The sequence below is a fragment of the Cydia fagiglandana genome, chromosome 6 (genome assembly GCF_963556715.1).
Source record: "Cydia fagiglandana chromosome 6, ilCydFagi1.1, whole genome shotgun sequence".
In the NCBI taxonomy this organism is placed as follows: Eukaryota; Metazoa; Arthropoda; class Insecta; order Lepidoptera; family Tortricidae; genus Cydia; species Cydia fagiglandana.
Genome location: NC_085937.1, coordinates 11,280,458 through 11,306,036, shown reverse-complemented (window position 1 = coordinate 11,306,036; position 25,579 = coordinate 11,280,458). Strand labels below are relative to the sequence as shown.

General features: G+C 34.8%; 1 protein-coding gene across 2 annotated transcripts; it reads right to left on the bottom strand.

Moving 5' to 3' along the window:
- Nucleotides 1-137: 137 nt before the first annotated feature.
- LOC134665239 (NADPH--cytochrome P450 reductase) lies at nt 138-24,777 on the bottom strand. 2 transcript variants are annotated; one of them, XM_063522121.1, is made up of 12 exons: nt 24,413-24,777; nt 19,358-19,544; nt 18,996-19,145; nt 16,100-16,224; nt 15,828-16,022; nt 15,438-15,565; nt 14,752-14,993; nt 14,288-14,485; nt 12,537-12,697; nt 9,383-9,557; nt 3,488-3,645; nt 138-2,281 (listed from the first exon to the last, which is right to left on the bottom strand). In XM_063522121.1, the coding sequence occupies exons 1-12, from the start codon at nt 24,598-24,600 to the stop codon at nt 2,137-2,139; spliced, it is 2,052 nt and encodes a 683-aa protein (XP_063378191.1). In that variant the 5' UTR covers nt 24,601-24,777; the 3' UTR covers nt 138-2,136. The 2 variants fall into 2 exon arrangements, with proteins under 2 accessions (XP_063378191.1, XP_063378193.1); XM_063522123.1 differs by lacking the exons at nt 18,996-19,145; nt 19,358-19,544; nt 24,413-24,777 and adding an exon at nt 16,756-16,863.
- Nucleotides 24,778-25,579: the final 802 nt, after the last annotated feature.

The following is a 25,579-nucleotide window of genomic DNA, read 5'->3' as shown; positions in this document are numbered from 1 at the left end:
GTAATAAAATTCCCATAGATAAATTGGCCTTAGATCGAACTACCTAGTTAGGTGCAGGTGTTAAAGTTAGTAGGGTAAAATGCGGAGTAACATACACCAGACATGAGCAACATTAACCATATAATGATAACACAATGTACTTAATATAAAACTGTTTTAATAATATTGTCTCATAAATACAAAAATACATAAACTTTCATATACTTAAATCTATTCCCAGTCCACTTACATAAAAACATGACAACAATGTATTAGTTTTTAGGTACTTGTACAAAATACAACAATAACAAACATTACAAATTTGTTCAACAATATATTGACTATGTTTTCATACGCAGACCAATTAAATACTATTCCATTTGAGGTTATTACTTAGTATTACTTTTCCTATAGGAAAAAAACTGAAATACAATTTAACAAAATAACTGATTTAAAATCATATGACATGGAAATGTTCAATAAAGCATAAAATTACTTTGTCCATTTTCACAGCCGATCATTCCTATCAGAACTGTTAGTAAATAACTTCAAATGGAAAAATAATTAACACAACCATATAAATATTTGTTTTGAAATATACATAACGAATAAGGTAATTAAACTTCGGTAAATGAATAAATAAATCTACGTTCAATCACTTAGTAATCGAAGGTCAACAGAACAATGTATTTAAAATAACCTAAGGTTACTGTTATAACCCACTCGTTGTCGCACGATCACGCAATACCACGTCGCTATACAAAGTCTCACACTATACGAAACGAATGCTGGATACATGAAACTTATAGCTACTTGACAACTTAGGTAACTGTAGGGCAGAAATGAACAAAATTACTTTCCGCACTTCTGTATCAATAGGGGTATAAAACAGTACAGATAGTACGAGGAAGGCACGTATTTCTCTATTAGCTAAAACAAAAGTAATTCAAAACAATCTTACATTTAATTCTATTTCAGTTAGGTAAGTTGATAACGAATAACTGAAAGAACGTGTCGGCGCAATTATTACCTAGGTATATCTCGTTATCCCCAACCGTACTCTTATTCATTCTAGCTATTTGCTGGAATTTATTATTCTGTGATAGGCAGACATCGTAAATTTAATAAAATTTTCAGTCTCGACAGAATCTATGATATACAAAAGTTGAAATTAGAATTAATAGCCTTAGTCGATAATATTCCTTGACATTGTTTCTACGAATTTCTTAAACTCAACTACGCTGCAATGAAAATACTACCAAATTTAAATTTACGATGTCTGGCGATAAGTCATTGACGTCATTGTATAATGAGGAATGTTCTACGTTTTTTTAACAAATATATATATGTATGCGTGAGGGGCGGCCAGTTTTGCCGAATATGTAAATTACCTAATGCTTCGCGGCAGTAAAAATCGTCACTTTTAATGTGGGTACTAAAACATCATTAAACTTCTGACTTGATGACCGCTTGCCTAGGTCATGAAATCATACATTTGTGCGAACTTAATCATAGGCTAGTTTCATGTAAATAAGCTAAATTAGGAACAACAGTAATGAGAAAAAATCTGTGAAGTAAACGGATACATAAGTACTACTATACTACATACACACAAGTTTCCACTTTTGTCATTAATGAATGACTTGCGTTTTGCCAGTCAAGGTGGGGTAATATTATAGGTAATTTATATTTTCCTTAACAACAGCTAAGGTTCTGTACCTATATCATTTGTTATTTACCAGTCGCTTTCCGGTGAAGGAAAACATCGTGAGGAAACCGGACTAATCCCATTAAGGACTAGTTTACCCGCTGTGTTGGAAGGACAGATAGCAGTTCCTTTCATAAAAACTATTGCCCACGCCAATTCCTGGGATTAGTTGCCACGCGGAACCCTGGCTCCCATGAGCCGTGTCAAAATGCCGGGACAACGCGAGGAAGATGATGAACAACTGCATAAGATTCTGTATAACCGTAAAATCAATGAGTAAGTAACAGATTTGAACCACTTTCGAAATGCGAGACTATTATAACGACCGGCAAGTCCATCAGCCAATTAGCTAGTTGTTTTGAAGTCTCATCATGTGCTGATTTAACTCTGAAACTAGCCTACACTCGATAATAGTTGAATTAATTTACCTAACGTGTTATATGAAGGTTTTAACTCCATACGTCCGCTGAATACTTTTTCATGGATTCCAATTTCTTGAGGAATTGCACGGCCTCGGCCTCGGTCTTGCCGCCCTGCTGCTGGATGGCCTTCAGGATGATGTTGCGGACGTCCACAGCCATGTTCTTTGCGTCACTGTCAACCACAAGCGGCCATTAGTCTAGTCGCGCAACTCATTAACCTTGGATACATACAAAACCGGATATCTCGTCCCGTCAACAAATAGACAAAGGGACCTTCCAATATGCGGTTAATTTTAATTATATGTGAAATATTATTTAAATAAAATCACATTGGTAAAGTTCGGTTTCTATAAGGTAGGAGGTTCGAATGGTAAGAGTAATTGAATGCCCCAGAAACATTAAAATATACATAATTCATAAAACAATATCATAACGTAAATGTCCATCACTTCTAACTTTATATTACGACGAAATCTAAGTGTTATGTTTTTAAGATACTCTTGTGCTAGACAACAGGCGGAAACGGAATCAAACATACGTGTTACGGGTCAATTAGATAACATAATTGTGATACCTACTAAACACGCAAATCAAAGAAATAAACAACTATTGTTTTGTTTTTATTCATTTACTCTCACCCCGCCTCATTAGTTGTTATAAGCAGACATAGCTAGAAGTTTATGTGGCAAAATATTGATTGACAAAATTAAATATCGATATGACTGTTATCGATGTTACCTTGACGTTATATTTAGATACTTAATACATTTTATATGAAGATAGCTACCGCGAAATACACAACACGTTCGATATATTCTTCTCTTTTGATATATTGGCAGTTTTCTATTTTTTTGGCACTATACTACAGTTTACGTTTTAATATTTAAGCACTAAATTTATGTACCGCTTTACGATAGATTTGCATTATTGAGATTTCTCGATAACTTACCTACAGCAAGTGTACATATTTTATATAGTAGAAGTTACATATTTTAAATATGTAGATTAATATCTACCTATGACTTATCGATGTTTCGTTTTCTCAATCACTCGTTTTTGCCACAAAAACTTCTATATCTGATTATAATTGTTTGTAACCAGTCCCGATAGTTTTGGTCTGTAAAGTCTGGATCGAGTGTTAAATACATAGTGACAACTTTTATTACTACCGAATTAAACTTCCATTTAGATACTTTTACAAAAAAACTTCGTGAAAATAAGGTCAAATGGAAAACGTGTTTATTTTCTACATGTCCAGAATACCTATACCAAAACATTTGTTTGTCATTTGTGTTAGTTTAGACATTCGTTCCACCAATGCCCTTGTTTTAGGTTACAGGAAACAGAGGATAAACCCCAGATCTGCATGTGACCTTACCCGCAGATGTAGAAGTGTCCGTTCCGCTTGCCGATGACGTCCCAGATCTGTTCCAGGTTCTTCTCAAGCAGGTGCGTGACGTACACCTTCTGCGGCTGGTCGCGAGAGAACGCCAGGTTCAGCGTCACGTCACCGTTCTTGGCCCACTGTTCTAGCTCCTGCAATATTACATTAATTAATATTATATATTATAGAACACTATAGTTCGTTCTTTTTAGCATTAGAAAGAAGCACAAAGAAGGTAAGCGATCTTGACATGTCTTTTAATTGAAGAACGCGTTTTAAAAATCAGTAACTATTACTTATGAAAGCAGAAGAAGATGAATGATCGTATTCGATTCATAATTGTTACATATTGGCCGTGACCTATTTTTATAACGTGTTTTTCAATTAAAAGACACATAGATTGTTTACCTTTTTTCTAATGCTAAAAAAACGAACTATAGTTACACAAATTGAATAAGTCCCACAGTACGCTCAATAAGGCTTCTATTGTGGGTACTTAGACATCGATAAGTATACACGGTGTACATGAGTAAACCGAATAATTTTAACAGCGTATTCCTGACTAGCTGTTGCCCGCGACTTCGTCCGCGTGGAATCTTTTCTTCAACATTTTACATCTAGTACCTATAATATAGCACTTTAATATAGATGTATCAAAAAATACTAAGCAGGCAATTGATTTCAAAAATGTTCTTTGTAGTTATAATCTAAAAATAGGCATATTAGAACCAACACGTCTCAGCTCCAATACATGTATTGACAATATAATTTATAATATCCGAGGGGGGACCACTAAAGTAATAGAGTTAGCAATCTCGGATCATACAGCTCAAGTTATGAAATGCCCAGTAAAGAAAACTTGTATACTGCGGCATTGGTTCGTTAAAAAAAGACAGTTTAGCAATGAAAACATATCTAAATTTACGGAATGTCTACAAAGCTTAAGTTTCACGGAGGTATACCAATCTAAAGATCCGAATAAAGCATTTAACAGTTTCTTTGAGGTTTTTCAACTCTTTTACAATTTATGTTTTCCTATCATTAAATTAAAAATAACATCACATATTAAGCCGAGGTGGATCACTAAAAGCATAAAAAGGTGCTGTAAGAGAAAACGAGAAATGCTGTGGCAATACAGATTACAACCTAATGACAGCAACAAAATTCAGTTAAAAAACTATACGCAACGTCTTAAAAAAATTATCAAGTTAACGCAAAAATCACAAAATGATTTTTATATAAAGAACTCATCCAACAAATCAAAAGCGACATGGAACATTATTAACGGACCTAAATCAACCCATCCAAAAGAAGGTATTCGACAAGTAAAAGTTGGTGATGAAACAATAACTAAGCCTTTAGATATTGCGCAAACATTTAACAACTATTTTATTGAAAGTATCCATACAGACACTAATTGTAATCAAACAAATAAGAACAAGGAAAAAAATTGGCACCGCAATCTTATTAAAAACACGCCTAATTCTATTTTTGTAAGACCGACGAGTTTAAATGAAATACTGGTGATCATAAACTCTTTAAAAAATACAAACAGTACGGGATACGATGACATATCAACGAAAATCATTAAAAAATCCTGTAGTGTTATCATTAAGCCACTTAGTAATATTGTAAATCTTTGCATTGAGACCGGTGTTTTTCCAGATATCTTAAAAATAGCTATCGTGAAACCAATTTTTAAGAAAGGAGACAAAGAAAACCCTAAAAACTATCGTCCAGTTGCATTGCTCTCCAATTTCTCAAAAATTATTGAAAAGGTAATATATAACAGGCTCTATCAATATTTTGAAACAAAAAATCTACTCGCAAATGAACAAAAAGGATTCCGGAAGAACCGATCAATAAACATGGCTATCTATGACATGTTAAAACCAGTCATGTTAAATGTAGATAAAAGGATTCCCGTTAGTGCTCTCTATATGGACATGTCAAAGGCTTTCGACTTTGTTGATCACAATATCTTACTAGGCAAACTATTTCAATATGGAGTACGCGGAAATGTGCATGACCTGATAAAATCATATCTAGACAGTCGTAAACAAATAACGCAAATCAGTCAATTATGCGTCAAGTCTAAAACCGAAGTGACATATTCGTCAGACATCAGAGAAATAAAGTATGGGGTACCACAAGGGAGCATCCTGGGGCCTCTATTATTTTTAATATATATTAACGACCTACCTAGAGCTATCGAATTCCCTATGGTCCTCTTTGCGGACGATAGTACCATAATTTTCTCGGCAGAAAACGCAAATATAGATATAAGCACTTATCAATCAGACATAAATAGGACATTAGGTACGGTAATTGCATGGCTTGATGAAAATAATTTAAAAATAAACTTTGATAAAACTAAAATAATGAGCTTTAAACAACGGACTAATAAAATGAATAATTTGACTGTAGCTTATAATGACCATATAATAGAGGAAACAAATGTGACAAACTTTTTAGGATTAAGAGTAGATAATAAGTTGACATGGGAAAATCAAGCAGAAATAATTTGTAATAAACTTAATAAATATTCTTTTGCTTTGTATAACTTACACAAGTTGGTAAACCAATCAGCGGTTCTAACATCATATCATGCCTATGTAACCTCAACATTACGTTACGGAATTATGTTTTGGGGCAATTGTTCTGATCGTGAGATGGTTTTCAAAAGTCAGAAAAAATGTGTTCGCGCCGTATGTGGTATCCCGCCAACTGACTCTTGTAAAGAACATTTCATTAGACTACGTGTACTGACTCTTCCATGCCTATATATCTACGAAATTGCATGTTATGTTAAGCAAAATAAAAATCAGTTCCAAACCTTTAATAGTGTACGTCAACAAGGAAAGATTAGCAATACCATCTCATTCAATACGGCATTATTATCTAAAAGTGTTTTTGGAATGGCATCAAGAATTTTCAATATTTTACCAAACAACATTTTAAATACAGATAACATAAAACTATTTAAGAAACGTCTGTTTACATTCTTATCAAACAAAGCGTATTACTCCATTGACGAATATAAAAGAGACAATAATTTAATTTAATGCAATATTTATTTAATGTTTAGAGTAAGGTAAGACTTATGCATGCAGTTTATTGTTAAACTTACCAATGCAAATAAATTTGTATACCCAATGCTGGTAAGACATAGTGATACTAAGTAATTAATTGTAACACCTATGTACCTATGTTTAACAAATAAAAATATTGATTGATTGATTGATTGATTGATTGATTAATTTTCATATTTTTTTTGTATTCTCATAATAGGTACCTATGCTCTTATACAAAGATTCAAATTCGGCACTCACAAAATATCTGATCTCCATACAAACTTTCAACCCCTTTCTCACCACCTTGGGGGATGATTTTCAAAAATGCTTGAATTAGTTTTCATGTTTTTTATTTTTATACCTTTTTTTTTGCAAAAGTTCAAGTTCCTAGCTTAAAATTAAATTTACACCCCAAGACGAACTTTCATCCCCTTTTTAACCCCCTTAGGGATTGAATTTCCAAAAACGTTGCAATTACTTTTTTGTAATCGGCTAATATGTCTTTCTAAGAAGTTTCATTTGTAATGGATTCAAACTTTGAACCCCATTTTAACCCTGCTAGGGGATGAATTTTACAAATCGCTGAAATCGCTTTTATTGTCATCTAATAATATCCCCAAATACAAAGATTCAAATCCCGCGCTCGAAAAAATGTATGATATCCATACAAACTTTCAACCCCGTTTTCACCACCATAGGGGATGAATTTTCAAAAACGCTGATATTAGTTTTCTTGCATTTTAATTTAAAACGTTTTTACAAAGTTTCAAGTTCCTTGCTAGAAATAAAATTTGCACCCGCAGACGAACTTTCATCCCCTTTTTAACCCCCTTAGGGGTTGAATTTCCAAAAACGTTGCAATCACTTTTTTTTCTTATCGGCTATTATGCCTTTCTACGAAGTTTCAAAGCATTTGTAATGGATTAAAATTTTCAACCCCTTTTTAACCCTGTTAGGGGATGAATTTTATAAAACGCTGAAATTACTTTTCCTGTCTTTTAATAATATCCCTAAATACAAAGATTCAAGTCCACCACGCGGAAAAATTTTTGATATCCATACAAACTTTCAACCCCTTTTTCACCACCTCAGGGGATGAATTTTCCAAAACGCTGAAATTACTTTTCTTGTATTTCAATAATATATCTTTTTACGACGTTTCAAATTCCTAGCTTAAAAGAAAAATTTAACCCCATACTAACTTTCATCCCCTTTTTAACCCCCTTAGGGGTTGAATTTCTCAAAATCGCTTCTTATCTCTTGTACACTTTATAAATGCAATCTGGTGTGCAAATTTCAACTTTCTGGCTTTTGTAGTTTCGGCTCTGCGTTGATGAATCAGTCAGTCAGTCAGTCAGTCAGTCAGGACACTTGCATTTATATATATAGATCATATTTAGAGACAAAAATGTCCTATAAACTTTTTTGATATCCGCCTAGTTTCAGAGATATTATTCATTGAAAAAAAAAACAAGTTTTTATTGTTACGTAGTGTAAAAGGCCTTTTTGATAGTGATGTTGCTGCTATGGGACGTAGTCTATAAATATCCTTAATGATAGATGTCAAAAAGTGACAAGTAACACTTTGCAAAAAGTAGGCTCTACGATAAAAAAAATTAAAAATCAATTTTAAGTGACAAGTTTACCAATAACATTTATTTTTTATGTAAAAATGCATTCAAAAAACTGAAAAAACAAAACAAAAAAAATTTTTTTTTACGAAATTGACCTAAACTCATATTACATTTTTTACTTCTTTTGACCTCAGAAATGCGTGGTTAAAATTATTCGGTTTCCTCATGTTACACCGTGTATAATATAAAAACCATTTATAATTCTTAAAATATAATTAATTATTCGAACTGCGATAAAATTTCACTGTTTTTCCTTAAAATTAAATTCAGCCTCTGCAATTGCCTGCGACTTCGTCTACGTTGAATGAAGATGATGATGACGATTTATAATAACTACCCTATGTCCTTTTCCGGTTTTTAAACTATCTCCATATCAAATTTCATTCAAATCGGTTCAGCAGTTTAAGCGTGATAAGGTTACAGACAGACAGAGTTACTTTGGCATTTATAATATTAATAATAATATAATAATATTTAATATTATATTAAGTAGGGATATGGCAAGTTATTAGAGTTAAATCACAAGCCTAACTATTCTCTCTAGTAACATTTCAAATGTGTTTGTAATCATAGATATAAGATATAAGACATGCCTAACATAGGTGCGTTACTTGTAATAAGTAGTAACTTAAAATAACCATGCAAATTATTCCATTGTTCTTTATTTTTTATCTTACTCACCCTGAATAGATGATTTAGACAATCAAATCTCGAAATAATATACAGCCCTACTTTCAAATACTTAGTCCGCTTTTATTTTCAGAATAGAAATTAATGGTAACTTTTTTCCTCTAAAATTAAATCTAAGTAGTTAAGGTACTAGTGCTCGACGCTGCACTAGTATTCGACATGGGCACTTTATGTCAAAGTAATATAAGTTAAATTTGAACGGCGAAGATTTTTCTATATTCAAATTTAATCCTTGTCACTTTGACATAAAGTGCCCATGTCGAATACTAGTGCAGCGTCGAGCACTAGTACTTCTACCTTACTTAGATTTAATTTTAGAGGAAAAAAGGAGGAGGAACGTAGTTACATATTATTGTAGGTACCACAATATTTGAACCCTATTTTCGGAAGAAAAAGTTAAATATCACTACTTTGGAGGTTAGAAAAATTCTAATCTTAAAAAAAAATCAGGGTGGTATTTGAAGGTCATTATTACTGAATCAAGCGCTTACCTCTTGGTAGATGAAGTCCTGGTCGCGATGCCTGCAGCCGAAGTAGAGTATGTTGTCGCCGACCTCCTTGCCGCTCTCGCGCGCGTGCGCCCTCTCTTGCAAGAAGCCGCGGAACGGCGCGAGACCCGTGCCTGGGCCCACCATCAGGATTGGAGTCTGAGTTTGCAGTGGTAGCCTGAAAAGACAAGCTCATTATACTGTTATTCATACTTAATAAAAAAAACATTTTTTTTCAAACACGATTTTTTTGATGCTCAATTGTCATGAGTCATGATGCACAGTGCACAGTTAAATTTTTTTTTTAATTCTGACTCTTCATTATTCGCTAGTAGTTCAGTCATTATAGATTTTGACCTGTGAATAATCAGTAAGTACCTACTTGGATTTTTTTTTCGTAGGTCCCTCAGGGGGGTCACTGGGAGTGTAAATTCAAAAAGTAGACTGAATCAGGCTCCTGTGTATATTCGAAAAACGGTTTTTTTAATAACTCAGCCATATTTGATTTTACAGTAAAACCGTGAGGACAAAAATTGTAGGAAATTTGATTCTCTACAAGTTTGGTCCTCACAATTTATCTTATATATCTTTCTTATATGTATTTTTTTCTTTCCGAGTTATTCAAGAAAAACCGTTTTTCGAATATAGGTACACAGGAGCCTGATTCAGTCTAGTTATTGAATTTACACTCCCAGTGACCACCCCGAGGGACTTACGAAAAAAAAATCCAAGAACTGATTATTCACGGGTAGGATCGGTTTTTTTGATATAATGACTGGACTATAGCTCATTTGATTAATCCCTCGAACCCCAGTTCAAAAATAAAAAACCTCCAAATTAAATTAACCCATTTAGACTCCATTAGTGCACAAAGTACAGCGGGCGCAAATGAGTTAATTTACCTTGATAGGCATGTAATTTGCTGATAATTTAACATACATTATAAAAAAACCATTAGGTAACAGTTATTATATTACCTACGTATACTTTTTTTAAAGGTCAAATGTATGTTGCACCGTAATCGCGGTTCAGTTGAAAACATAGTTTTCTAACAGACTAACTAATCACAAGGATTCGCCAAAATTATTTATACCTTTAAATAAATAATCCGTACGACGATGGAATTAATTAAACTTCTATGTCATCATCAGACATCGTAAATTTTATAGCATTTTTGGTGCAACGGAGTGGTGTTAACGGAATTGGTATAGATAATTCCAAGTGAAATGATAAATTAAGGTGAATATTAAAGTAATTAACGCTAATTAATCATTAGGGTTGAAATTGTTTATACCAATTCCGTTAACACCACTCCGCCGCTGCACCGAAAATGCTATAAAATTTACGATGTCTGGTCATCATTCAGGTTTGGGTTTTAAAATCTTGTTTATGAGCCATGCACGCTTTAAACAACTACGTATGTTGGTCTGATTTGGTATTCAGATTGCATATGTACAATCGACCACACTGTTAACTGTCCATCGGTGGACCCTTATTACTAAAGGCATAAGGTCCATCGATGTAAAGTTAAGAATGTTGCTGTTTGTAGTGACTGCAATGAAAACAAAATGACTAAAGGAATTCGGCGAACTCACGTGCATTAATCATTAAATAAAATATCGGCCAAGAGCATGTCGGGCCCTGCTCAGTGTAGAGTTTCGTAGTTTAAGTTACCATTCAGTCAGAACAGGCCAAACGGTAGTAAAGTAAAGTATCATTTACATCACAAGCATTAGGGAGTACTTAGCTTCGCAGCGCTTGGTACGTTGTTTTACTAAGAAAAAATTTTTTGTAATAACTCAAAAACGGCAAGACCGATCATGTTCGCAATATTTTTCATAAAAAGTATTTATTAAGCTTTTGTTTCATATTTTTGGTTCAAAAGTTAGAATTAAGTACATTTTTTTCGGAACGATTATTTTCATTAATATTAACTTTATCAATAAATGGTTTATGGAGACTCTTATTCGTTTTGAAAAACCTATCCAACAGTACCCGTCCCACATTATCGGGTCAAAGCAAAAAAATGTAATGATTTTGTATGCAATATTCATGTATGTATGATTGTGTGCAATATTAATATAGGTACCCTAAAAAAATTTTAGTTTTTTTTATTTTACCATTCTGTCGCCATTCATGATTTATGGATCCATGCCAAATTGCAGCTTTTCAGCACTAACGACCACGGAGCAAAGCCGCGGACGGATAATTTCTAGGTGACTAATACGAACCCCTTAACAGTCTTACTGAGAAATCCGAACACAATAACGCCGATTATAGGTATTCCTGTACTACGTGGTAATGTTTTTACGACTAAATGTTCATGATTTCTTTTAATATTCTCTGATAAGATAAGTAACGCGGATGGAGCGGCCACGATCGTGCGAAGGTCAATACTGTACTCAAGACACAATATTATATATAATAAATAAAAAATAGCAATGTGTGAATTCACGTGTGCAGAATGCGCACATGTTTCTATAGAAATCTCATCTTTCTTATAGCTGATCTAACACGCAGCGTCTTTTATTGCATTGCGTTTTTTGTTGTCGCTTAAACAGTAGGTACCGTGTACTAAGCAGCAGTACGTCTGATCCTTTAATTAGTGAGAATAATTTAGTAACTAAAGTCAATGTCGAGGTAACATTGACCTTCGTTACAGCTCATTTCATACAACATATATTCCGTTTATTTATTCTATTTTTAGGACGAGGAATAAAATTGTGGTAACTACTAAGGCAAAATTATACACAGTTGTCTAAAATAGATTTTCTATATCGGAAAACGTGCTGATAACGAAACATGATAATACCGTTCCGATTTCCCTACTTCTTGCCATAATTCGATAACACAACAATAGGGTATTTGACTTCGAGTCAAATCAGTTTCTTTTTTCGAACTGTCAGAACGATTTTGCTACTATGGAATTTATTATGAAACACTAGCATGTGACGTCATAATCAAATTACCTACTCTTAATAGTTATATACTGGTTTTAAAATAGAAATTGTGTCTTAAAATAACTGCTGTCTATGTTTCTCTATCAATCTCCTGGTGCTTTATTTCATGCATGGTGTAAAATAATTTATTTTAAATTTACAATTATCCTTAATAAAAATTAGTTACGGATTGAACTATTATTTTTGTTTGAATTTACCTGAACTGCGACTTCCTGATGAAGACCGGTACGCGTGGGTACTCGCCATCCTTAGGCTTGTGTTCGGCGAGCCACGTGGTGGCCACGCCCTTGTTGAGGCGGCCCGTCGGCGTCTTGTACTGCACCACCACGGCGGTGATGTGCACCGTCTCCGGGTGGAGCTATAAAACAATAAATACGTCAAATACTACAACTATAAGGGCCAGTTGCTTTAACTATAACTGATGACCCACGCCACTAGGCAGTGAACTACGACATTTCTCGTACCTAAATTCAAATTATGCGAATATTTTAACGGTGACAATCAGTTTGGTACAACCAAATCTAACATAGAATAGATAATCGTCCTAGCCTTTGCATTTTTGTGACGATTCACGTAGGCAGAATTGACACAGGCACAAGTTTTTATGAAAGCGAATGCCATCTGACCCTTGTAACCCGAGAGGATTCAAATAGACCTCGCGTTGAGATAAATCCGGTTTCCACACGATGTTTACCTTCACCGGAAAGCGACTGGTACCTAAACATCAAATAACGTATCGTACCATTCTGAAAAAACTCATGGTACCAGATCGGGTTCGAAGCGTTCTCCACAGAATATACAATACCTAATACCTACCAACCTAATAAATAAGAGTTACACAAAATACTGCCTGAAAACTACCTACCTACTTATGTTATCTGTCTGTCTTTCGGCTAACTTGTGGAGTTTGCTAACATACTGAACTAATCGCACCACTGTGCTCAGAGTAGTGAATAATATATTAGCCAAAATTGCCCTCTAATGAGTATTGTTCGAAGTGATTATTATGGCACGGGTACAGCCAAAATTACTTTGACATTGAAATGCAATTGTGTTTCAAATCCTCCAGACAACATAAAAAGTTTACTGTCTGCACCGATTGACTAATGTCGTAGATGTAATAATGCATTTTTTTTTAAATAATACTTTGCATAGTAACTATTATTCATTCAATCACACTGTGTAAGTAGTACTGTATGATAGGGGAGAGACCGATAAGAGTAATTCGGTGTTAAGGAACAGTATAAAACTCAAATCGGGGAGTTGGCAGACCCCGCCGGCGATGGCGGGATAAACTAGACTCCTTTTTGAAGGAGTGGCCAGACACAGGAGAGGAAAGAGATCTCTGGAGAAATTGGGGGGGAGGCCTTTGCCCAGCAGTGGGACACGTAAGGCTCCAAATAATAAGGAACAGTATTACCTAAAACTGTAAACCTGCGTTGTGAAGATACAATTAAGTGATTACTACTACTAATACTACTATTCTTTTGTAGAACATGACATATCACGGGGCGAGGTAGATCGTCTGTGTAATAGACAACATGAATGACTTTTCAAAATGTATTAATGTTAAACGTAGACATCCAGTGATCGCATGAACTGCAACTGTAGGTATAGTTCATATAATAAAACATACCTACTTGGACAAGTAGCTACTTATCGAAAACATACACCTTATATGAAGTTTTCATGGTCAGTACTATTTAAAAAGCAAGTGATTTTCGTCATAAAAATATAGTCCATCTCCTTTGGTTTTTTTTGCAAACTAATTGATTGTGATTGTAATTGACTAAGTGATTGATTAGGTACTCTATTACGAATTAATTTTTATTGAGATGCCCATTTAATCTTAATCACATACCTATATGTATACCTATGAAATTTCAATTTATTATAATAAAGTTACAAGTAGCTAGAAGTTAGAAGTAGTAAAACAGAGAAAAAGTACCTTAGGACTAGAAGAAATGGAGTAGTATCGAGGTTGGAGTCGTGGCAGCAGCTCGCAAAGGTGGTCTAGTGGGGGTTTACACGACTTTATGTCCTCTAAGATGTGCACGATGTTCCTGCATGAATCGACCACGAATGACTGGTACAAGTCCTTGCCCTCCTGAGAGTTGGTTGCCATTAGCAACAGCTTCTTCTTGTCCTGTAATTAAATAATTATACTTAAGGAAATAAACATGCCTGATTATCTTGCAACTGTTAATTTCTTTGTATTTTCTAAAGCGATCCCACACGCCGGTAGCGATGTTGCTTAATGATTTTAGAGATAAACACGTGTAAAGAAAGATCGAAGCAGCAGATAAGTAATACAGCAGAGATAGTGATTAACATAATATACAAAGGACCGTTTTGGATTCTCTTAAAATGTAAATCAGTTTATTTTAGGAAAACCGTTAAGAAAATATTTACCTCCTCTTCAGAACAATATTCAGCCAGCTCTCTCAGAATGTGAGTCCTAGGCAGAGCAGTAATCTCAATGTAATGAGACAGAGCGGTCCTGTACGAGGTGGGGCAAGGGAAGGGATGCTTCTTGCTGCTTTCTTGGTCAGTGTTGATTAGAGAGAATATCTCGTCAAGGTTGGCACCAGTCAATTTTCCTAATTGGTCAACTAAGGTTGTATCGTTGATGGGATATACAGCCACATGATCACCTGAAAAAAAGGAGGAGCATGCTCTCAACTACCGCTGCTTATTTCTCCTTACTTACCTATCATTGGAAATAACAATCATCCCTACTATAGTTCGTTTTTTTGTTTAGCATTAGAAAGAAGGTAAGCGATCTTGAGATGTATTTTAATTGAAAAACGCTTTTTAAACATCAGTAACTATTACTTATGAAAGCAGAAGAATATAAATGATCGTATAAGATCCATAATTGTTACTTATTTGCTGTGACTTATTTATAAAGCGTGTTTTTCTATAATGCTAAAAAAAGTAACTATATACTTTAAAAAAAAGCAATTAATAACCTATAAGCGGGGTGAGTCATTTAGAAAAATCTATTGGAAACAAAAAGATTTGTACAATGCTTCTCTGTTGTCATTGACATGTAAATTAGTTGAATGATCCCATAAGTACAAGTAATGTATGAATACCTGCTTCATATCGCATTTTGGAGTCGGAGATGTCCAGCTCAACATGTAGACATGACCTGTCGCCACCCTTGTGCAACTCCCTGTTCACCTTGATTTGAGCCAAGAATGGGTTCTTGGCATCATAAGGACTGAAAAATTAATCAGATGTTGATTCCATCCATACTATAAAGACTTTTGTATCAGTCTTTAACTTTACAACATAAATAAAGCTAAATAAGATAAAGCAGCTTGTGCAAAATTTTTGTAATATCCCATATACAGTGTCAATGAATAACCAAAATAGAAGCCTGGTTCGTTAAGTTGTTATGGGCCTATTTATAATTTTTGTAATAAACAGATTTTCATAGTTGCATATAAAAAACAGTATGTTTGCATGTTTTAAATACTTACGGCCTCTGTACTTGAAGGGAATGTAACCGAGCAATTTCACCAGTGAAGACACTATTGGGTGTGAGGTCCTCGGGGGCATGTGTCACCAAACGGAACTGACGAACCAGCTCCTCTTCGCCTGTGCTCTCAATGTTGAACATTTCACACACCGATGGCCAGAACTTGTCTTTCCATGTGATAAAATCATCTTCAATACTACAAATAAAATAATTATGTGAATAATTGATTTAAAAAAATAAACAAAAATTAATTATAAAACCGGCATTACTTACTTAGCATCATCGTCTCCCAAACCCACTTCATAGACTCTAGTGCCACCCAATTCTTCCAACCTTTTGTCTAAATAAATAGCTACTGCATTGTAATGCTCATAAGTCTTGTTGCCGAGACCAAACACCTAAAAAACATACAAAAAAACATGAATAAAAATGTAAATTGTATACAAAAGCCAACATTGAAATGTAAGTACAGTTGAAAATATGTTTATTATTGCAACTCTACTACAACATCAAACAATTATTTCTAAATTAAAATAAAGGAATTAATTAATGCAGTGTATAAGTAAAATTTTAATTTTGGGTGGACCAAAAATATAAATAATTATTTAAAGTAGATTGACTATGATTGAGATTTTGATCACTATATTAACACAGAATAAACTACAATGAATGTCGAGGCTGAACTAAACTATTGCAGGCTCACTAAAATACTTTTTTGGGATTTCACCAATTTTGGTAAAGACAGACCTTAGTCAATACAATACAAATTACATTATATTTTACTTTGATTTGTACAAACTAAAACCCTCAACAATACGTAATATTGACCTCAGGAGGTTATTTCTAGCTGTTAACTGGAAGCCCTTAACATTGACGTAACGTTGACCTTGTTATACGAATCTGAGGTATAATTACGGAAAATACCATACCATATATCGCAATTTAAGCCATGGAGATAAACTGCGCCTTTTACATATTATTTTTCTAAAAAATAAGGGTAAAGTCCGCACCACAACACTCATAATTTAGATATATTAAACTATAGTTATTTTATAGACAACACTTCACAGAATGGAAAGAATAATTATACTCTATGTGATAAACAGTCCTAGTACTTAATTACAACCAGGTTTAATTCATAATAAGCTAATATTTTAGTTTTTAAACGATAAAGTGATTCAAGAATTTCAACATTGAACATCGGATCCGTCTGACGACTCTGACGTTGACAGCTAATGTCAGACTCACGTCAGCCGTTCGTTATGTCACTTCAGTGTACGTTCGTAAACATCTGTGGCTTATTTTATAAAGATACAAGTTACAATTTACAAGCGGAAGTCTCTTTCTAACCCTATGTGTTAGAATGCTGTGATGTGTGTGTTGTAGCTTTATAAAATAGGCCACTGATTAGCATAGAGGTACAATAATATAGATGACACGGCGGTGGGGCGAAACGACCGAACGAGATGCACTTATGGAAATTTCAGTAGGAGTAGCAGGTAAAGCGGTATTATTGCTTTAGATAAAGCGGTATTATTACTTGTCCTTGTCATAACTTTTTGTTTGTTCCCTACCAAAAATTTAGTATGGTTTATGGTGGGCAACAAATAACCCGACCGAATTACGTAGATTGTTTTTGGTATGTTATCAGGAATGTTAAAACGTGTTTTTAATATTGTCGCTTTGCGTATGTTTTGTCCCTCACGGAGGCACGCGTATAGCTGGTCTATGTAATACTAGGTCTATTCTGGGTTAGCCGGAGATGGCCGGAGATTGGAGAATTTTGTTATCTGTGGTGTGTTTCCATTTTCGAACTTTTTAAATTTTTAATGAAATTTTCAATATCAATCCAAAGTTCTTTATGCCTCATTTTAAGTTGTATTTTGAAGAAAGTAATGTAAGTATGTATGTCATGTTTAATTTTTTCGTTGCAAATCTGATTGCTGCTATATCAACAGTCAACAGGTAAGAAAATATCATGTATTAAATAAGATGTAACGTTCAACATGGTAAGCTGGGCATTTTAGATTTTCCATATTTGTTATTTTTATGTAAATTGTGTAAATACCTAGATTATCTACATACATCAAGCTAGGTACTTGATTTATATAAAGATAACACAGGTACCTAGTACCTACATGTTTCTTATGTAAATAGTACTAAGTAATACGTCGTTAAAGTTCTTAATAGAAGAAAATGCATAAGTAATTATAATTAAAAAAAAATAATAAAAAAAAAAAATCATTTATTTCAAGCTACAAGGCTCATAATTTGTTGTTAACAGTTATATAATAAATATGTCATTCCTAAAAATACTGTACAGTTGTTTAACGTTATCATTTATCAATTCCCATTAATTAATACTAATAAACAATAATTAAAATTGAATTTGAACTATTAAAATTGGAATAAATAAAACAATAAATAATACACTAAAAGCTACAAATTAATTAGTCCTTATCCTATCCTATCCCAGTCTTAGTTACATGCCTGTCACAGCAGTGCATGATGTAAGGACAGTCCAGTCTGGCCGCGATCATCGCCAGGACTGTGTTGGGGCTGGCCCGCACCCGCTGGACCAAGGACGCGGCGCGCAGTCGCATAATGTATGCATACAGCAACTTTTAATAAACGTGGTGCCTGTATGTTTAAACATAGTTTTTTTAGCACATACTGGAGACATAATATCTTTATAGTATGTACCCTATGTACCTAATACCTACATAGTCAATGAAACATGATTAAGTACAACAAACCCAAGCTTATCCCTGCATGGAATCTTTTTCAGTTAACCTTTAAGGAAATTTGTTATAAGTCTGAACTGAACTGAAGTGTGTGAGAAGACTGTTGCCTGAATGAAACATACAACATACAGTTTCCTCAAAAGATTATGATATCACTTCAGTTATCCTTGAGGATACCTACTTTGATTAGGATGTACCTACTGCTAATCTTTCAACTCATTTTTTAAAACCTACCTACCTAATTTTCAATGAGTTATCAATTATTTGCTATATGATTTCTAATTCAATAGTGATCAATACTCAATCATCACACATTATCCAGTGCCTAATTGGTGATGGGAGACAAACTAAACTTTACGTTTATAGTATCATTACTATTTGTAACAATAGTTTCATTAAAATATTATTTTGTGTCAAGAACTTACGGCATAATTTAATCCAGTTAGGTCAGGATCTCCATTCTTCAGCCACTCGTAAAATTCCATAGCATTGTCTGTTGGGTCTCCTTCACCATATGTTGCCATACAAAACACGGCCATAGAATTAGGTATATCCTTGAGTTTAGTTAACTCTTCCTAAAAAAAACAATGTCTTTGATCAGATATCCTTTTTATGTGTAGTTTTAAGATTAAAAAATTGAAACTCCGATTTAAAATTCATGATTGGCTTCCTACACTATTAATTGTAGTGAAGGTTCTCTGGACTATGAATCCTTTGTAAAGACAAAGCAGGCATATATGCTATTTCTATAATTAAATATTTATCAGTAGTTGTGTTATCAACTTACCATATCACATTCTTCGGGGTCAGCGACCATTCCCTTCATCTTATATCGGATGCCCTCCTTAGCCAGGCGACCTGCGAACTCCTCACCGGTGCCTGTTTGAGATCCATAAAATACTACTAAGCTTCTTCCTGACGCTTGTAGTTTCTTTATGAAAGAATTTTCCGTAATTTGAATTGTACCAGCCGGCCTGTAAAAATAATTTGATTTAGTTGTACTTGCTGTCGTTTTAGCTCTATAGCTGAGTCATACTGTACTGTTTTGTACGTATTAAAATATTATTTATATTCATAGACAGAGACACACTCAGTAGACGGAGTAGGTATGCCTATAATAATTTTCGCGAAAAACCTAGGTAAATAAACTACACTCATGGACAACAGAAGAACGCGAAAAAGTTTAATTACTTAGGTATAATTTTGAAATTACTTTAGGTGCTGTAATCCAGTAATGAAACCTTTTTTTTGCGTTCCTCTGAATTTGTCCATGAGTAAAGTTAAAATTTAATTTGTTATAATTGAATCTAAAATTCTAAACTTAGTAGTGATAAATAACAAATAGCATTTTAGTAACTTTACGCAATTAATAGTCTTTCTTTCATCATTCATGTCCGTTGCATATCACACTTGACCGAAAGTGCATCATTATAAAGTTTTATTAAAATACGTACTTACTCTACTCATGTCTAGGGTTTGCACGACGGATCCGAAATGTATGGGAAGATCCGCGGATCCAGATCCAGATCCGGATAATTTCATACATTTCGGATCCGGATTGCAAACCCTACTCATGTCAATGCCCTACACTACATGAATAAGTTGATTGACCCCAGTACTGAACGAAAAGCGTACCTACCTATAAAAATTTACTGCTAAGCCCAAACCATCCAGGCAAAATGGAAAATGTATAGGTACTTTTTTACCCCCCTCCCCCTTGGTGATATTTGGTGAAGTTTTTTGCTACCCCCCTTCCCAACATAACTTCACGTTGTATTTTTTTGTGATTTTTCCATCCGCGTAAAATAGACTCGCTACTTGTAAGTGCGGAGTGAAGATTTATGTTTAACGAAACCGAGAGAAAGTATCTATTCATTTGGTAGGATTTTTTTATTACTTTCGTTCACTGTAGAAAAATACACTTGAAGTCTCCTTATACCCCCCTCCCCCAACGTGATCTGTCGTGATTTTTAAGTGGGGGGTCACTTAAAAATCACCACCTATAGTTCGTTTTTTTTAGCATTAGAAAGAAGGTAAGCGATCTTGACATGTCTTTTAATTGAAAAACTCTTTATTTAAATCAAAAACTATTACTTATGAAAGCAAAAGAATATAAATGTCGTATTAGATTCATAATTGTTACATATTTGCCGTAACTTATTTTTAAGATGTGTTTTTCAATTAAAAGACACATCAAGATTGTTTACCTTATTTCTAATGCTAAAAAAAACGAGTTATAAGACCTCGCGTGATTTGTGCACAAGCCCCTACCCGTAATTTAGGGTCCGTATCGGTAAAAGTACCTATCTATCTGTTATGTTTGTTTTTTTTTTATGTCTGGTTTCACTCGTTTGAAAGTTAGAATGGAGGGAAAAAAGTATAATGAATATCGGGGCAAGATCATTACTGACTCTTGAAATTAAACTTTATAAACAGTGCTGTAATATGTACCTATATCTTAATATGTAAGCAGTAAGGTATGGTACCTTACTAGGTAGTACCATAACCTCCCCGGAAGAAAGTGGTCATATCACAAAACTCCACCCTGACGCCTAAAGAGATCGTTGCTTTGCGTCGGAGACGACGTCGGAGTGCGTGTTAAAAGATATCATGCTATAGTTATCTGTATAAGTTATACCTACATTTTTAACAGGTAGGCAAAGCATGTGAGTACCGCGTGACGTGACGGGCAATTAAGTAAATAAATACCTAATTAAGTTGCCCGAATCGACCGTCTTTTGTAGTCGCAATACCTACCTACCTTGATAAATAATGTTTACTTGACAGTTATCCTCTTTGCTTCGTTCTCATTGATGTCCTCCAATCTCAAATGCTACGACGCATCATTTATTGTACCTAAGACAGATACTTAGAGTTATAGAGTTAAGACTGGCGCATTATAATCGCGTTCCCGCGTTGTCATGGTGGCAGATGGCGCAACTTGCGCTTTAAGGGGGTCCCCCACGCCAATGACCTTCGATCTGAATCCCTTAGTTTTCTAATGTTTTTTGTAGCTTATCATATTAACGGCTTTAAGCAATATAGTATCCCATATTTACTTTAAAGTTAATTGTCTTCGAGATATTTAGCATCAAAGTTGAACAATTTTAGGCTAAAAAACTGGTTTTCTGGCCATAACTTTTGTGTTAATTAGTTTAAAATTAAAACCTTGGACACGATTTTCGAGACTTCAAAGACGAACCCAAATATGTGGATTTCGTACATGTAAGATCCTACACTGCAAACTAGATACGAAAAAAGTGTTTTTTTAGACTATGTTTAAGAAAATCATAAAAATCGTTGAAAACCTCGGGTAGCCCCTTAAACGCTTATTATATTAAACTAAGCTGCCGTTAATTCAATGCAAAAAATAAGATTATTTAATGTAGTATTTGATGCTAGGTTCAACGCATTCACATTACTATGGGGTGTACATAAATAACGTAATTTATGAATAGCCCCTATCTGTTAAGGTCAGAGGATATTAAATATATGAAACTGAGACCTTGCTAATGTGACGCCATCTACAATCCACCATAATAATGAATAATGAAACTTTAGTCTTTATTATTTATTAAGCATTATACCTATCTGTGATTGACGTGATTGTAGGTGAATCGACGTCATCTTCTGTTCTATCTAGGTATTGTATAAGTACTATAATACTAAATTACTGGTCGGTGTACACCAGGAAGTCGATGCCTAGCTGGCGCCGTCAAGGTTATCAATTTCTTTGATAAAAATTCTTTCAATTTCATTATGATTAGGTAATACAAAAATATTTGTCATGATTATTATAATGAGACACTATTTTTGTCTAGATTCATTTTATATTATGAATTGATGTAGTTAAGCAGCAGGTGTAGTATGGCTATGGAATTGGATGTCTTTATCCACGTGATTAAATAACTGTCATTTTTAAATACCGCGGGATAGAAAGGCGGGACGGATACCACTTTATCACGCTGTCACGTAGACAAGGATGACCATCATATCCATGCCACAGAATAAGTAATAGTACTAGGTACAGAAGACTCACTCTCTAACAAAAAGCGTCTGTCACGATCAGCACAGGCCGCTAGGTGGCGACAGCGCCACGTGCGGCTTATGGCGAACCCCAAAATTGGGGTCGAACGGATGTACTTTTAGCTACCTGTAGCAAAGCGACAAAATCGCAGAGTGAGTCACGCCTGTCCATGCGAAGTATTGAGTGAGCAGGTAGGTATAATAGAGAACTTAGGCAGTAAAAGCGCAGTTTTATAAACATGCAATACTTCAAAACCCCTTTTTATATGTAATAGTAATAGGTACTATTGTCTTTTATAGCGATAAATTCGTTTAACGGTTAAATTTAGCTTAAGTTATTTTATTTACGAATAGGTATACTCTGTACTTACTTTGGAGCATTGTAAGGGCCAGTTGCACCAACCACATTTAGTGTAAGTACAGATCAGTGATCAACGACACTCAGCAGTCAACTAAACTTTCCAAACAATAAAATTTTGCGAATGCTTTAACCCTGACATAAGGTCGTGCAACCGACCGTAAGTATATAATGTCGTCCCCACTGTCCCCAGTGGCGGATTTACAGTCTTTGCCGCCCTAGGCCCCAGGCCCTGTAGCCGCCCCTTTCACAGCACCCATCATACTCGTATTGACTACATTTTGAGTTATTAATTGTTATCATCAGCGATTTTTTTGTCACAATTTGCCGCCCCTAATATCTTGCCGCCCTAGGCCCGGGCCTACTTGGCCTTATGGCAAATCCGCCACTGGTCGTCCCCTGCCTGCTATACGGCCACATCTCAAACAGCTCAAACTTTATGATCATTGAGGATTCGATCTTAATTAAAAATAATAAAGTTAAGTTTGCAATAATCATAAATTTTGAGATGTGGCCTCATAGCAGGCGTTTGAGACGTTGTAAAATGCCAATTCAACTTGATTCGTTTTGGGGGTTTCTCCTATACGATTTCGTTCATAAATTTTAGACTAGCATTAGTAATTAGGAGGATTACATACGAAGCAGCGACGACGGAAATTGAGTATATGCGCTAAACATTAAACAGGTAATATACCTACTTAAAATTCAATTTTAATTATCAATAACAATTGATATTTACAATCTTAACCAACCACAACTCTTACGTCTGTAGGTACGTTAATTATAAATTAATTTAAAAAAATAAGATGATAACATGTGTGTTGGGGAACACCATTTTTTTCCACTTTAGTTAATGCCATTAATTAAATTAAAATTCAAAATTAAGAAAGTAAAACGATTAAATACCTACATGTTCACATATATTAACAAAACACTTTAACACCTTTATTTCCATAAATATCGGTACAGTCGCCATCATATATATCGATGCCATAAAGGTTTACAAATATCTGAACACAACCTCTATTATCAATGCGTTAAGGTGCATGTTCAGATATTGTCAGATATATATGAGCACCATGGCTGCACTTAATTTGATAGCGACTGTTCACCTAGGGTAGGTACGCATCGATAAATCTAAATCTTAGATACCTACAATATTGCAGGCATACTTACGTCTTATTGACTCTCCGTACAGAACTAGTTAAGAATGTTAATTATGTATGATCACAATAGGTACATGCTCACTTCAACGTGCTTCACCTTTATCTTATCACTTCTCTTGATATATATTTAATTGCAAAATAAATCGTCCCGTATTTAACTATGTACACAAGCAATTACCGAATAAGTTATTGAGATGTATTTGAAACGTCAAAAATATTATAGGCATACCTATCATCGCCGGTTAAATACAGGAAAAAACATTTAAGAAAACAACGCAACAAGTTAACTTACTGTATGGAATATTTGCTGAGAAGTATTTCATCTTTCTTGTTGTCCTTTCTAGAGGTCCACAACCACCAGGCTGCACCTCCCAATAAGAAAACTAACATTATGATATCAAATGTGCTAAATAGTGATCCGCCAACGACTGCTGTCGCCGCGGCTGCATCCTTTAAAACGTCCTGCGAATTTTCCGACATTTTGTAGGTTATGTGAGTTCGCACAAACTTAGATTTATGTCGCCGTAATCACTCAGACGCGAGGACACAAGATCACTGTTTAGCTGTTAGTTTTAGAGTACTTTACGCGAGGACTTATTGTTAGTCCTGTTGGCGCGACTCTTCGCCACCACTTCCAAAAGTACACTGACATCAGAGATGTTGAAATCTACGTCCTATGACTTGGTGAGAGCGAGCGAGAACGCCAGTCAATTGGTTATATCTACTTCGCTCTACGGGCTCGAGTGACACGACAGCAAAATGACGTAACACTACCGGATGGAATCGGCAGGGTTTGCCTCTCAACAAGTCGTCTATGTGGGGCGAAGTGATCGGGGCATTCTGACATTACTGAATATACAATTGAAAGTGTATACGTGAGTGAGCACAGTCCGCCTGCAAACGTATCGCTCCACGTGCCGCGAACATTGAACGGCTCCGCGCCGTGGCATGGCCGGCGGGCGACGTTGATGGGTGATACAAGATCGCGATCGCCTTGTCGCGAGTAACTTAAGAGCGCTCTTACAAGAAAAGTCGAAATAATGCAAAATTGATGATACTAGTCGACGAAATTCAGGACTTTGTGCTCATTATTAGAAGCAATGAGTACTTGTTCCAGTAAAAGCGTCTTCTTATCTTTTTAAATATCGTTGTAAATATTAGAAAAAACACTTATTAAATGAGTAATGATTTTTTTTCTGATGGTCGTTTCCGAAAAACCCCGTGAAGCACTGAATGGGAAGCTCTTATTTGGAAATGTTGAGAAGTTTACTCTGCTAAACCTGGCTATTTTGTATTACTAATACCCTGTACTTTAGGCATATCAAACGATAATTTTCCTACATACCTTTGAGAAAGAGAAAATCAAAGTAAAACGAACTCAATTTTCGCTCCGAAACAAGTGTCAATTCCTACGAAAATCTACTTAATATCGAAGTCATTTTCTTACTCAAGCAATCTG

Bases quoted from the DNA above. Each gene is read 5' to 3' on its own strand.
- LOC134665239 (XM_063522121.1), bottom strand. From the start codon at position 24,600: ATGTCGGAAAATTCGCAGGACGTTTTAAAGGATGCAGCCGCGGCGACA. The intron at 14,994-15,437 runs GTATTCATACAT...CCTTTTTTTCAG, and splicing joins CAAAATGCGATATGAAGCAG to GTGATCATGTGGCTGTATAT. The intron at 9,558-12,536 runs GTAAATTCAAAC...TTGTCTTTTCAG, and splicing joins ATCAGGAAGTCGCAGTTCAG to GCTACCACTGCAAACTCAGA.